Below are 14,186 nucleotides of genomic sequence, written 5' to 3'. Positions count from 1 at the left end.
CTCTTTAAACTCTTTTAGCTCCATAAATAATCTAGAGATAGGATCATAATGAAGTGGAAAACTCTTAAACTTTTAAGATGTAGTTTACTCGTAACAGTTTAATATTGCTTGAATACTTAAAGTTTCAGTTATTTAAAAATAATTGCTTTAAATAATTTTTATAGCCTTCATATATTAATACCTAAACCAATAGCAATTATTAATTAAGCATATAATTCAGTATTTAGAGCAATTATTTAGAAAATTATATGATACCAAATAAATCAGAGATTCCTAAGCCCGTTATGGGCTAAAAAAAAAAAACCTACCTTCAGCCAAACTCATTGTTTAGTAGTTATGCTAATACCATAACTGATTGCTGATAATCTGCAAGATGTTTAAGAGAGTTCCACTCTTTCAAACTTTTTTTTAATGTTGATATTTTGCAAATGAAAAAGTATTCATGAATAATAATTAGATAAATGTATGTATCCTGCTGTACCCACATTTGGAATTCTGTGCCAGTTTATCTATGTGTGGATCCTGTTTTGCAGCCAGGGATTATGAGATTCAGAGGGAAAGAATAGAACTTGGACGCTGTATTGGAGAAGGTCAGTTTGGAGATGTACATCAAGGCGTGTACCTGAGCCCAGTAAGTCCTTATGACTATCAGAAATCAAGACTGATTTTTGTTTAAGTGTATAAAGCTAGTGTTTACCACAGTTAGTTTTAGAACTCTTTGTTCACCTCAAAAACTTAATTCCCATCAGCAGATACAGTTCATTCTACACATCCCTCCCTAGCCTCTGGTAGCCTTGTGGCAGCCTCTTGTTTCCTTTCTGCTTCTCGGTTGCCTCTCACTTTCCCTGTTGAGGGAACTGTTTCATATAAATGGAATCATACAGTATGCTGTCTTCTTCCTCTTCGTTGCCTTATAATATTCCTTTGTATAGATATACCACCTTTTACTTAAACTTTTTAAAAATTATTTATTTTATGTGTATGAATGCTTTGCCTGCATGTGTGTGCACCATGTACTTTACTGGTGTCTAAGGAAGTCAAAAGAGGGTGTTGAATCCCCTAGAACTGGAATTTCAGGCAGTTGTGAGCTGCCATGTGGGAGCTGGAAATCGAGGCTGGGTCCTCTGGGAAAGCAGCAAGTGCTATTAGCCAGTGAGCCATCACTCCATGTTCCATTTATCTATTCTCCACTTAATGAACATCTAGGTTGTTTATACTGCTTGGTTATTAAGTGCTGCTATTGAACATTGATATGTGGAGCTTCCTCATATAGTAGCTAAGGAAACTTTTTTTTTTTTGGTTTTTTGAGATGGAGTTTTGTTATGTAACAGTCCTGGTTGTCCTGGAACTTACTTTGTAGTCCAGACTGTCCTTGAACTCACAGAGATCAGCCTGCCTCTGCCTCCCATGTGCTTGGATTAAAACTGTGTGCCACTACTGCCTGTCGAAGAAACTTTTAAAAATGAATATTGATAGATACACAGAGATGGCTATGATAATATCATGACAGCACAGGAAATTGGCTGTTGTGACACCCCTTGGTGTGGGAACTTGAGAGATGCTTCTCCTTAGCTGCCCTTTTCAGTACTTCTTACCCAGATATAAGGGAGTGCTCCTTGCTTGTTACATCATGTCATTGGAGGTTCCACTTCTGATGCCTTTCCTCTGAGAGTTAAGAAGAATCACACAAGTAAGGTGTTCAGTCACAAGGATAAGCTACATGTGGCAAAAACATGTTTTTCCATAGAGGCACATGAATAACAACAGCTGAAGTAAACTCACTCCTATCCACTACACCTGGGAGGAACACGAAAACACATTTCAAGAACAATTCTATGATTTGAAGAAACAGGTCACAAGATTTGTCTTGTTTTCTTGGAGTTTTCTCACAAGCATGCAGAATTCTCACATAACTGTTCTTGGACTGTGTCCCAACATTATATTATACAATTTTCCTTTTTTCTTTCTTCAGTTTCATATAAAATGCATATAAATTATGAATATGTATATGTATGTATATATGTATATTTTTTTCATTGTCTTAACTGCCTTTTGAGGGTAAAATACGCAAAAGGGAGCCTGGGTCTTAATTGGGTAGAAGACCTAAGTTTAGACATGGCTCTGCCTGACTGAGATGATAGGAAATGAGGCTCATGGATTTCTGTTACTAAATCAGGTCGTCTGCCTTTTCCTTTTACAGCTTCTGATAAGTAAATTTCCAGACTTGTTATTCATCAGTCTCACACAGAGTTGGTGAACTCCCTCCCTGTCATCCCCCAAGTCCCTTTTTTTTTTTCCTTTCTGTGCTGTCAGAGTTTGGACCTAGTGACTTGTGCATGTTAGGGAAATGCAATACTCCTGAGCTACATCCCCAGCCATAATTTTCTTTTCACAAATCAGTCTGTCTTGGATATGACAATCCTATGTCCTCAGTCTAGCATTTACTGTAATTGCAATGTGAATTGCTGTGTTCAGAACAATAGCAAGAGCCACCTTCTTTTGAATCCCTTTCTGATGTATGTTGCAACAGGAAAGAGAGCTTGAGTGTAGCAGATGGGACTGGGCACCAGAGATCCAAGTGGAAAGCTGGACCTGAAGCCTGCAGGAAAGAGAATTGGACATTGTGAGATCCCATCTTGCATTTAAAAAATGTCTTCCTACTTTATTCAGAGTTGTGGCAGAGAGTGTTGTAGCAAGGTGGCAGTGGCTACCTGGGGTGCTCTAGTGAACAACTTTAGTGGGATGTGTGCTGTGTATTGGCACAGCAGGACCTGCTCCTAAACTGTTGGATATAAGGGTAAGGGAAACAAAAGTTCAAAAGCTTCATTAAGATGTCTTCCTTAAACAGCTGTGACTATGGTTTCATCTCAGAGATGAAAAAGACTGTGGAACACACAGCTTTGACAATCTTCTCTAGAGACACAGCATAGGGTCTGTGTAGAGAGATACAAGTTTAGGAATTAGCTTCTGTAATGATGGAAGCTGTCAAGTCCCAAGACCTCAGGTTAGCAAACTCAGAAGAACTGATGGTGTGGTCCAAAGTCCAAAAGTGGAGAAAGTAGAGACTAGTGGGTCTAAGTCCAGAAAACAATAAATATCTCAGTTCCCACTTCTTTGTGGGCATCTTCAGTCTGAGGCCCACACATTGGAAAGGGCAGCTCACAACCTGAATGTTAACTCATTGGTGAACCAGGTATGGAGGCACACACCTGCCATCCCAGCCCCAAGGAAGCAAGACAGGATTGTGAGATCAAGTCAGCCTAGTCACATAACAAAATGAAACCTTGCCGCCGCCGCCGCCGCCTCCTCCTCCTCCTCCTCCTCCTCCTCCTCCTCCTCCTCCTCCTTCTTCTCTCTCTCTCTCTCTCTCTCTCTCTCTCTCAACCAAAAAATACTGGCTCATGTCTCACTCCTTCATGCCCTATTTGAAAGGGCACATAAAATTCACCCTCATCGTGTGCTGTCTAATGTTCTGTTTAGATCATGCCACCTTAAAAATAACTTTGTGCCTTCAAGTAGACTCAGGAAGTGAGTGGCTCTGCTCTGTGAGTCTAGGCTCACAGGAAAAGTAAGGACAAAAGGTGCCAGTTGAAGGTCAGCTTGTCAGTATCATAAAGTCCTAAGGCACACAGTAAATAGTTAAGTGCTTGAGAATAGTTAACTGAGGGCTGAATCCTGGTGTCCCTGTAGGTAGAGTTTTCCTATCTGGGCAGCCACTTCCCAAATAACCACAGAAGAGTCTTATTATTAATTACAAATGCTGGGCTGATAGCTCAGACTTATTACTAACTAGCTCTTACAACTTAAATTAACCAATTTCTATTAATTTATATGTTGCCACTTGACCCGTGGCTTTGCCTGTCCTCCAGCATGTCTTGCTCCCTCTGTGACCCTGGCGACACCTCTGACTCTGCCCTTCTTCCCATCATTCTCAGTTTGGCTTTCCTGCCTAACTTTATCCTGTTCAGCTGTTGGCCAGTCAGCTTTCTTAAACCAAGCACAGTGACAAATCTTCACAGTGTACAAAAGCATTATTCCATAGCATTTCCCCCTTTTTGTGTAATTAAAAAGGAAGGTTTTAACTTTAACATAGTAAGATTATATACAGTAAAAACAGTTATCATGTAAGAATTGTAGTTACAATATTCAGTCTTTTGTATTTGGCAAAATTAGAGAAAATACTCTATTTTCTATCTTGGTGAGTCTAAAGTTTTATATCTAATTTGCTTTCTATCATAACTAAAGAAAAACTATACGTAACTATTTAGTCTCTAACTCCATCAAAGACCCCAAAAGAATGAAATGTTACCTAATGGCAGGGACATTGGGCTGCCTAGACAGTCACCCAAAGTTCCTCTGCAATGTTGGGGCATCCAACTCTGGGCTACAGATCTAGCATATCTGACAGACTTTACTGTGAAGCAGGGAATTTTGCAGGACTGTCCTACCTTGTCTTGACAAAGTTTGGCAGTCACCTTTCTTGTGTCCTGCTGGTCCAATTTGGACAATAACTGTCAGCAATTGAGGCAAGGACAGTTTCTTTGCTCATATGGTAGCTTTTGCCATAAAGAAAGCAAACTCTATACAGAATTTCTTCTCTGCCCATCATCTTCTCTAAAGTAGATTGGTGCTGCCAGGAGCAGTCTCACTGTCATGAAAAGACTTAGGTTATTAAACATATTAAATGCCATATTATGTAGGTCTTTGAAGTGTTTGAAGACCATCTATCTATTTAAATATATCTGTGGATGACCTTGAAAACATACCTAACATGACTATAAGTTTGACTATTATAGATGACTATTAATTTGTATTTCTTAATTATATGTTATATTTTTAAATGAGCTGTGTAAGCACAATACTTAAGAGTAGAAATATACATACAGCATAACAAAATTCACTTTAAATTTGTATCAATAAACTAAAATCCATACCAATGTAAAATATTTAAGATTAATAGTTGTTTTTTGGATTGAAGTAGATTCAGTAATCTACCCTTTTAGCCTAACATTTCTATACCTCCCCGCTTTTCTTTTCAGAAAAAAAATTGTTTGAATCTAACCTCCCTTGTTTAGCTTTTTTACTGACCATTACCAATAACAACTTGTAACCAACCCCCCTTAAATGATAATAAACGTCCAAAACCCATCTTTTGGGAATGTGAGTGTCGTTTTCTAGACTACTTCCTGTTGTTTGGGGGCATTGGCATCTTTGGAGGACCCTGAGAAAATTCAGGATAATGACTAAGTCTTGGCTGGAATAGTTTGTGAGGCTGGACTATCTCAGGCAGCATCCTTGAAGCTGTTCTGGCTGCAGAACTCTGAGAAAACTGTAACAGAAGCATTTTGAGAGGCTGGATCACTTGGGCCATCCATTTTCATTGGTGTTTAGTCCCCTTGTTCTGAAAATACATAAACCTTTAAAGGTAACATACATTACAAGTATGAAAATGTGGTATGCACAAATCAGTTACAGATGATTTTTTGTTTTATATTTGAGCAGGTAAAATATATGTTTCGCGTCTTGTAGTTCTTCTAGGTTTAATATTTTTTTAATGTCTGTAGGCAGGATTTCAGGGGGTCTTCCCTGATCATACCTGATTTTCTTTAACCAACAATGAATCTACAGCTTCTCGTTTCCAGTGGAGATAAAAGCATAACCTCTTTCCCAAAGCAACATATCCTTTGACTTCCATTTTGAAGTTAAGGCTTTTTTAAATATATAGATTGGTTTAATCCAGCACTTTTCATAATCTAGTGTGTCTTTGCAGTTATCGTTTGTTTATTAGCAGTCAAAAATTTCAAAGACAGCACAATAACATAGGATCCAGACTCTGTGTATTTCCCATCTTTACATGGCTTATTATATTTTTATTACCCTATATCTTTTTTTAAGGACTTTACTATTTTTAAACTGTATTTTTTCTGTGACTGTTCATACCTGCTCTTTTCTCTCCCAAGCCTGTGTATATTTTTAAACACACAGTAACCTATTTAGAGTTTTTTTCCATCTGACTCTATCTTTATTGTGTATCTGTCATCTTTTTCTGACCACATGAGTCTTTAAGCTGTGAAGTGGTGTGGCTAGAACCAAAGTCTCTGTTTTGATGGCTGGCTCTGCCCCATTTGGCTCTCTAAGAGATGAACTTCATGGCAGAAGTACCAGCTCGAGAACCACGTTTATCACCCCAATTCTGGAGTGTTTGGTGGTTCACACTGCTACCTGCTGTTCATAAATCCCATTTAAGTGTTTGGTAGCAAGACCTGTTAAAGGAGCTGAGCAGTTTTTGCCACTAGCACTAAGTCAGGAAGCAGTCTCTTAAAGGAGCTGCGCCTATGCTTGCTGCTAACAAACAGTGTCTACACAAGAAAAATCAGTTACCAAGAAGATGAGTTTGACTCCATTTTTGTGTGTTTAGAATCCTTTTTTAAGTTTTGTCAGGTCTTATGTGGAAATTCCAACCCCACATTGGAACACCATTTGTAGGAGGAAGTTTCTATCCTGCCAGCAGTTCCCAAATAAACACATTGAGGCTTATATTAACTATAAATGCTCGGTTGATAGCTCAGGCTTATTACTAACTAGCTCTTACAACTTAAATTAACCCATTTCTATTAATCTGTGTATTGCCACGTGGCTCGTGGCTTTAACCTGTCTTCCAGCATGTCCCAACACTGAAAAGGCATGAAGCCATCTTTTTTCCTCAGCTCTCTGAGTACAGTCCTTGCTGCTTGTAACTGATGCTTTTGGTGACTCTGAATTGCCCCAATTGACTTTTTAAGCAGCTGCCCTTCTACCAGCATGGCTTGGCACCTACTATGCCCTCTGACAGCTGTTGACTCATGTTCAGCATACAGGTCCTGGGTCTCACTAGTCCATTCTCAAGAAGAAGATAGCATAGCCCAATGGGAAACCTACAGAGATCACAGAAGTGCTCAGAGCTGGCTGAGGAAACCAAACACAGACCACACAGCCCCAGAGGAGACCAGATAGCACAGTTCTCTTCACATCTAGCTGCTTTTAGGAAGCAAGGGGTTGTAGAAGAATTCAAAGAAGGATTCACAGACGCGTTATACCATGGTCTTTGTCCTGAGGTGTGCCTTTGCCTGGGTTATTAATCCACATTTCATAGGATGATGACAGGAGTTAAGCAGTAGAGACAATGGGACTGAGGTGACTTGGCGTTTGTAAAGCTCCTTCTGCTCTACTTTCCTCCTCTCTTTTCTGCTTTGCTTAGTAACAGGGGTGAGGCATATTACAGTAAGGTGAACAAATAATTTTGGCAAATACAATGTCTGCCCATTGTCATCCATACTGTGTCCTTGATTATCTTAAAATTACAGACCATTTCTTCCCTTGTGTTCCTTTTATCTCTTAAGCTCTTTCCTTTGAACCTGTTGAAGACAAACTTTGACTTTCAGAACTACACATTTTCTTGGTTTTCTCCTGTTCTGTGGGTCATACCTTCGTAGTTTCCTTTACCATTTTCCCTTCTTTCTCTTACTTTCCCATTGCTGTGGAGGTATAAAGCACAGTCCTGACCTGTAGTCTCTTCTAGTGATGCATAGTCCCAAAGATTGAACTGTCCTGAAGCCTCTGGTGTCTCAACAGCGTCCCAGCTTATCACTTTTAGAGACCTTCAACTTCTGATTTCTCCTTCCACATTATTAGTTTCTCTGGTCAACACCTGAATTCACTCTCGCCTAGCACATCAAGGGGCACCTTTGCCCAGCCGTGAGAAAAAAAACCCAGATGCCGAGTCCTCCTCCCCTCTCCACTGCTGCCCACTGCACAGGCCACCATAGCTAGTCACCCGGTTTGCACCAGTAACCACCTATGCTGTTCTCCATGCCTGACCTCACCTTCTATATCATCTCTCAGCAGCAGATGGAGCCAGAGTGCCCCTTCTAAACCCAAATGATCAGAGCCACAGGTTTAGTTAGACATGGTGGCTCATGCTTACAATCTCAGCATTGGAGAGGCTGCTGCAGGAGTGCTGCTAATTTGAGACTACCCTCCCCAATCCCGCCCCACTCCATCCTAGGTTCCCGTCTCATTGTTTCTGTCCTTACACACTCTGCTGCTGTAACCTTGGTGCACCACCCCCACCCCCAGTTCCTTTGAGCTGCATGTTCACCATTCCTTCAATAACATGTCACTTCCCCATTTCACCATGACTAGCTCCCTCTTCTCAGGATCTTTGTCTTCCTCTCATCTGTTCAGTGAAGTGTTCCTTGTACAGCTGCCACTACTTTGTCCCCCTTGTCCTGCCTAATCTATTCCTGTCTTCTAAAATGCTGTTCTAACACATTGTGAAATGACTGACTTTATCGTTGGTGTTTCACACTGGAATGCCAGCTGACCCAAAGCAGGGCCCCTTGCATCTGTTTTTCACTGATGTGCTTCAAGAACCTAGAACATTACTACCATAGTGCACACATACTTAGCATTTGGTACATGCCTAAGAGATTGCCTGTGGCATTTCACATACATGTCCATTTTACTCTGGAATTTCATACAGAATATTTTTAACTCTGATTTTATAGTTCCCGTTCTGTCTGACCACAAATCCACAGTTAGAAAACTAACTCTGTGTGTGTGTGTGTGTGTGTGTGTGTGTGTGTGTGTGTGTGTGTGTGTGTGTGATGTATACTAATACAGAGAACTTTTTGCATGTATGTGTGATTCTATAATTTCCCTGACACAGGAGAATCCAGCTTTGGCTGTTGCAATCAAAACATGTAAAAACTGTACTTCGGACAGCGTGAGAGAGAAGTTCCTTCAAGAAGCCTGTAAGTTCATTGAAACTTTTGTGGAACTCCTGTTGACTTTTTGCCTGAATCCAGCTGTCTTTGCAAGAAAGATACTTTCACAGGACATTATTACTCACCTTGCAAATTAATGTTCAAATCTGACAGATTTCCATAGGCAGACAGACATGTTTTCATGTAGAGGAAGATGGTACATTCTCTTTATTGTTTGCTTCCTGTAGCATTCAGCATCATTGTGCTGGAGTTGGTGCTTGCATAAATATCTCTAACCCAGATCCTGCCAGGCCCCATGAGTACAGTGGTAACCAAGACAACACAGTTTTGTCCTGATGGAGCCCATAAGCTACAGATGAGTCAGGATCATGACTAGCTTCCTGCCCTACAGAGTCAGACAGAAGCCCTAGGAGAGGCTTCCTGTGACAGCTTCCTGGGTGACTTTATCTAAAAGTGATTCTCCCTACCACCCCCAGCCCTCTGGCCTAGGTGTGTACATTCTGGTTGTGAGGCTGTCTCAGATGAGCTGTGCGTTATGGACCCTCTCTCCTGAAAGGACAGTGGTGGAGATTAGGATCTTGTCTAGCTTGTACACATCAAGCACACTGATATTCATTCTCTCCTCATGGGGTTTCTCTGTTCAAGTTCCTTCCTCCTGCCCACTACTGTCACCCACAGGACCGCATTCTGCTCCTCTTCAGAGATCATAATTAAATACATACAATGATCACATGTGCTTATTATCTGTCTCTCCCTCTAGACTTTAAGCTCTCTGGGGACAAAGGCCATATACTCATCACTCTGCACAGGGACCATTGTAGGGCTTGGCCTGGGGAAGGCAATCAGCATAGGGCAGAACTCCAGTGATGGTCAGTACACAAACATTCGATGGATCTCTTCCTCTTTACATTTCATGCCACCTAACTATCTAATCAGTCACCACAGAGTAATTCACACTGTAATATCATCTGTTCACTGTATCTTTAGTCATATTCCTTAATCCCTGATTTGAGAATAAAAAGAGATCTGGCCAGTGGCTTTTATCTCAAGTACCTAAGCCAGGGAATGACAGACCAGCCAGTCTTCAGACCTAGCTTCCTGTCTGCCTTACCTTGGAGAGGGTTTTGTGCATTATCTCTTTTTCACAAGTGCATGTATCTAAGCAGTTACTGTGCTGTGATTTTGGAGAAAACCACTGTAGGACTCAGTTGTATATTTCTATAGAAATAGCCACATTAGAGTAAGACTGTTTCCTTCTTTGAAAGGGTTGCTCACTGCTTCTTCAGGGAATGTGACAGATGCAGTATAACTGACTCAGACTGTAACAGGCTGTAAGTGAGATGGGCAACATGGCCCAGGCCAGGAATAGTTAAACTTTAGTTGTGAGCCAGATAGTAAAGATTTCAGCCTTGATGACAATGAAGCTTCCATCCAAACTCTCCAGCCCTAACACTATGCTGCAGAAACACAGGTACATACAGGAATTCACAGACAGGCAAGTTTGCAATGAGTTTATTTTGTAAGCAGGTGGAAGCCCTTGGTCCTTCATCTACTGCCCAATAGATAAATGACAAGCTAGACTTAACCTGTGATGTCTAGTGCAGTGTGACAGTTTCCCTGTGACTACAAGACCCTCTCATTCTGTGCTCTATATTATCTGCACTAATTATTTCAAAGGAAATCAAAAGTCATGATAACTGTGTGTAATGATCATGTCAAACCAGAGGTGACAGCAGATACCCTGGTACCTGGAGATTTATCACAAGATGACAGGGCGATTAAGCAGTGACCTGAATTTAACAATACAGAATTTAATGATATACTTTAGGTTTTCATTCTCCATTTTAAAAATAAACAAGCAGGACCTGGTGAGATGGCTCAGCAGTTAAACACGTGTACTACTGTTCTTGTAAAGGACTTGGGTTCAGTCCCAGCACCCACATCAGATGGTTCATAACCACCTGCAGGTCCAGCTCCAGAGACTCTGTCTTCCTCTTCTGGCCTTTATGGACAACTGCACTCACATGTGCATGCTGACTCATAGACAGATAAATTTGCTGTTACAATATTTCCTTGCTTGACATCCTTTTGTTTTTACTTTTGTTTTTTTTCCATTTTAGCAGTCTGAAGTCCTTTGTTTCTATGGCCACTGAACTGGTTGCCTTTAACTGGTTGTATTTGGAGGTTGTTTTGAAGTTCTGTAACTCTTAAGGTTAGCTTTTTTTATGATGCTAGAGAGTAGTAGAAATTCTGAATGGTTATGGGCCATACATAGGTATGTGTGTGTGTGCGGTACATTTTGGGTCTTGGGCTCAGTCAGGTGGTCAAGCCCTATGATTTCTGTGAACATCACTTGGCATGGGTCCCTCCTGATAAAAGTGCTGCAGCCAGATAGCATTTAGTGTTTCTCTTTCACACAATTCCTCACTGCTGTGTGGGAACTGGTGGTCTTAGGGCCCTGAGAGCAGCCATTTACACTCTGGTAAACAAGACCACAAGATAGAAGTCCCTGTGGTTGCCTGTTGGGTGTAGCTTTAGAACCCCCTTTTACCTTATTTTCTCCCATGAATGGGTTTTATCTTGTGCCCTGATAGTGCCATATGCCTTTTTCATGCAAACTTTCATTGACATACAACCGGGATTGACTGTGGTATTGAGCACAAAGTTTTTATGGATTCAGTCTTGTGTATGAAGTGAGCTAGGAGATTAACTGGAGACCACTTTCCCCCCAGTAACAATGCGTCAGTTTGACCATCCTCACATCGTGAAGCTGATTGGAGTCATTACAGAGAATCCTGTCTGGATAATCATGGAGTTGTGCACGCTTGGAGAGGTACCAAGACCCCAGGCTGTCTAGCCATGGTGGTAACAGCCTTGTACCTGCTGTGTGATATCCCTCAGTTGCATAACACAAATATACAGGTTACATCATTGAGGATTATATATGCTTTTCATTCAGAAGCTGTGGTATAAATGTCTTCTTTATTGAACTGAGCCAGGTGGAATACATCTGTAGTCTCCCCTTTTTGAAGAGGGTTGATCACATGACCCCAGGAATTTGAGGCCAATCCGGACAATATAGTATGAGACCCCCATCTTGAGCATAAAATGAAATAAAATCTTCACCTTTACATCCCAGAAGGTTCCCTCCTCAACAGTTTCTTTCCCATCTAGGTGTGTTATTGGAACAGGTGGCAGCAGATAACCAGGTAGTTTTCCTCTTACGGCTTTGCCTGAAGAACTAGCCCAGTAACTTGAGGATGAAAGAGACAGTGCTGCATCTAATCAGCTTCCTAATCCTTTTGAGAATTCACTTGTAGTTTTTCAGACTCACCTATTACTACTCAGTTTCTGTGAAAACTATGAGTAACAGAGTGTCATTGGCCCTGTTTGACATTCTCCAAAACATGGAAACTAATTAGTCATCACCTTCACCTGGAACACAGTGGGATGGAAAGCTTGTTAGAAAAGCAGATCCTCAGATCCTGAGCTCCACCTGGGTTGCTGAGTCAGACTTTTTTTTTTTTTTTTTTTGGATTTGAGTCGGGGTTTGTTTGTGGAGCCCTGGGTCATCCTGTAGATCAGCCTGGCCTCAATGGCCTCGAACTCACAGAGATCTGTCTGCCTCTGCCTCCCAAGTGCTGGGATTAAAACCATATGCCACCACCACTTGGCCTGAGTCAAACACTCTCTCACTCTCTCTAAGATTTATTTATTAAGTATACAATGTTCTACCTGCATGCCAGAAGAGGGCACCAGATCTCATTATAGATGGTTGTGAGCCACCATGTAGTTGCTGGGATTGAACTCAGGACCTCTGGAAGAGCAGGCAATGTTCTTAACCTCTGAGCCATCCCTCCAACCCCTGAGTCAAACTCTTAACTGGGCAGAGAGGTAACCAGCATTCATTTTACATCTTCCCCTTCCCTTCTCTCTGTCTGTAGTTCCAAATCAGATGGAGGGTAATGTATGGTTTTGGTTTACAGGTATTTTTTCATGCTTTTGCTTTTGAGGAGTTTGCTAATACTGTTGCTAAATGCTTCCCTTTTATTTATTGATTTTTTTTTTTTTTTAGAAATTGATAAAATCCTGTATTACAGCATCTAGCTTCATGAGTGGTGTCAGTGATGAGACTGACTCCCAGTGGGAGAAACACCCAGTGTGTCACCATTTTAGGTTTCTGTATCAAAACCATGGGTGAGGAATGAAAGTGGACTCCTCCTCCGCCTGTCTTACCCTAAAACACTCCCTGAAGCACAGCACGAAGCAGTGGGGCAGATGGAGCCACCGTGTGCTTGCAGTAGTAACTGTCCTTTCATTATCTGGGTATTACTGCTTAGCAGTGTTTTACAGCATACTTTTTTCTTTTCCTCAGGCCCATCTTTTACATGTTTTAGAAATTTGTCTGTAGTCACAAAGATTCTAAATTCTAAATGGATTTCAAATGAATAATAATTGTTTTATCATTACCAAAGAAAAACTAAAGTATAATACAATCCATTTAGAGAGTTGGGCATGTTGGTACATGCCTTTAATCCTACTCAGGAGGCAGAGGCGGGGTGATGTCTATGAGTTGGAGGCCAGCCAGGTTTACCCATAGAATTCCAGGCTAGCCAGGGTTACATACATAGTAAGACCCTGTCTCATTTAAAAAAAAAAAAAAAATTTATTTGGGAACCTTCACAGTGTAGTTGAGTGTATCTTTTGTGCTCTTAATAGCTATACTCTGTCTCTGATTACTTCTTTTTTGTCTTGGCCATTGTTTCAAAAGCTAAGGTCATTTTTGCAAGTAAGAAAATACAGCTTGGATCTGGCATCTTTGATCCTATATGCCTATCAGCTTAGTACAGCACTCGCGTATCTGGAGAGCAAAAGATTTGTTCACAGGTAAGGCATTCATGAAGCTGCTGCATTGCCTACTAATGGGGGTAAGCAGTTCTAGAGTGTATTAACTTTTCTTATCTCTGACAGAAACAGCTTCAGGAAGGAAGGATTTATTTGGGCTCCTGGTTTTGGGGAATTCTGGCCATTGTTGTGGGGAAGGAATGGCAGTAGAAGCCATTGTCTGTAGTGTCAGGAACTAGCCTGGAACCAACCAACCAAGGCCTGCCTTAGTGATCTTCTGCCAGTTAGGTCCCATCTCCAAAAGTTCCAAACTCCCCAAACAATACCACCATCAGCTGGGAACCAGGTGTTCAAACACATGTGCCAGTGGAGGCCATTTCAGCACCAAATGGTTAACAGTGAGAAACAAGGAAGGAAGTTACTTTCTGCACCCCATACAAGATGTTTGTATATCATTTACGCCTACTCTTGAGTCATTAAAAAGTCATGGTGCTGCTGGGTGGTGGTGGCATATGCCTTTATCCCAGCACTTGGGAGGCAAAAGCAGGCAAATCTCTTATGAATTTGAGGCCAACC

At 41.2% G+C, this 14,186-nt stretch overlaps 1 protein-coding gene across 29 annotated transcripts in view; it reads left to right on the top strand.

Moving 5' to 3' along the window:
* The window catches only part of Ptk2 (protein tyrosine kinase 2), a 228,806-nt gene that overhangs the window by 157,049 nt on the left and 57,571 nt on the right, over positions 1-14,186 (top strand). For all 29 annotated transcript variants that reach the window (XM_052747987.1, XM_052747980.1, XM_052747975.1 and 26 more), the window contains 4 exons: positions 534-631; positions 8,708-8,792; positions 11,498-11,598; positions 13,537-13,652. In XM_052747987.1, the coding sequence (XP_052603947.1) occupies positions 534-631; positions 8,708-8,792; positions 11,498-11,598; positions 13,537-13,652 (400 nt within the window). The remainder of the gene's footprint in view (positions 1-533; positions 632-8,707; positions 8,793-11,497; positions 11,599-13,536; positions 13,653-14,186) is intronic.

The sequence above is a fragment of the Peromyscus californicus genome, unplaced genomic scaffold, assembly GCF_007827085.1.
Source record: "Peromyscus californicus insignis strain IS unplaced genomic scaffold, ASM782708v3 Scaffold_20__1_contigs__length_68692818, whole genome shotgun sequence".
In the NCBI taxonomy this organism is placed as follows: Eukaryota; Metazoa; Chordata; class Mammalia; order Rodentia; family Cricetidae; genus Peromyscus; species Peromyscus californicus.
The sequence above is the reverse complement of the archived record's forward strand: the minus strand, read 5'-3'. Positions and strand labels throughout refer to the sequence as shown.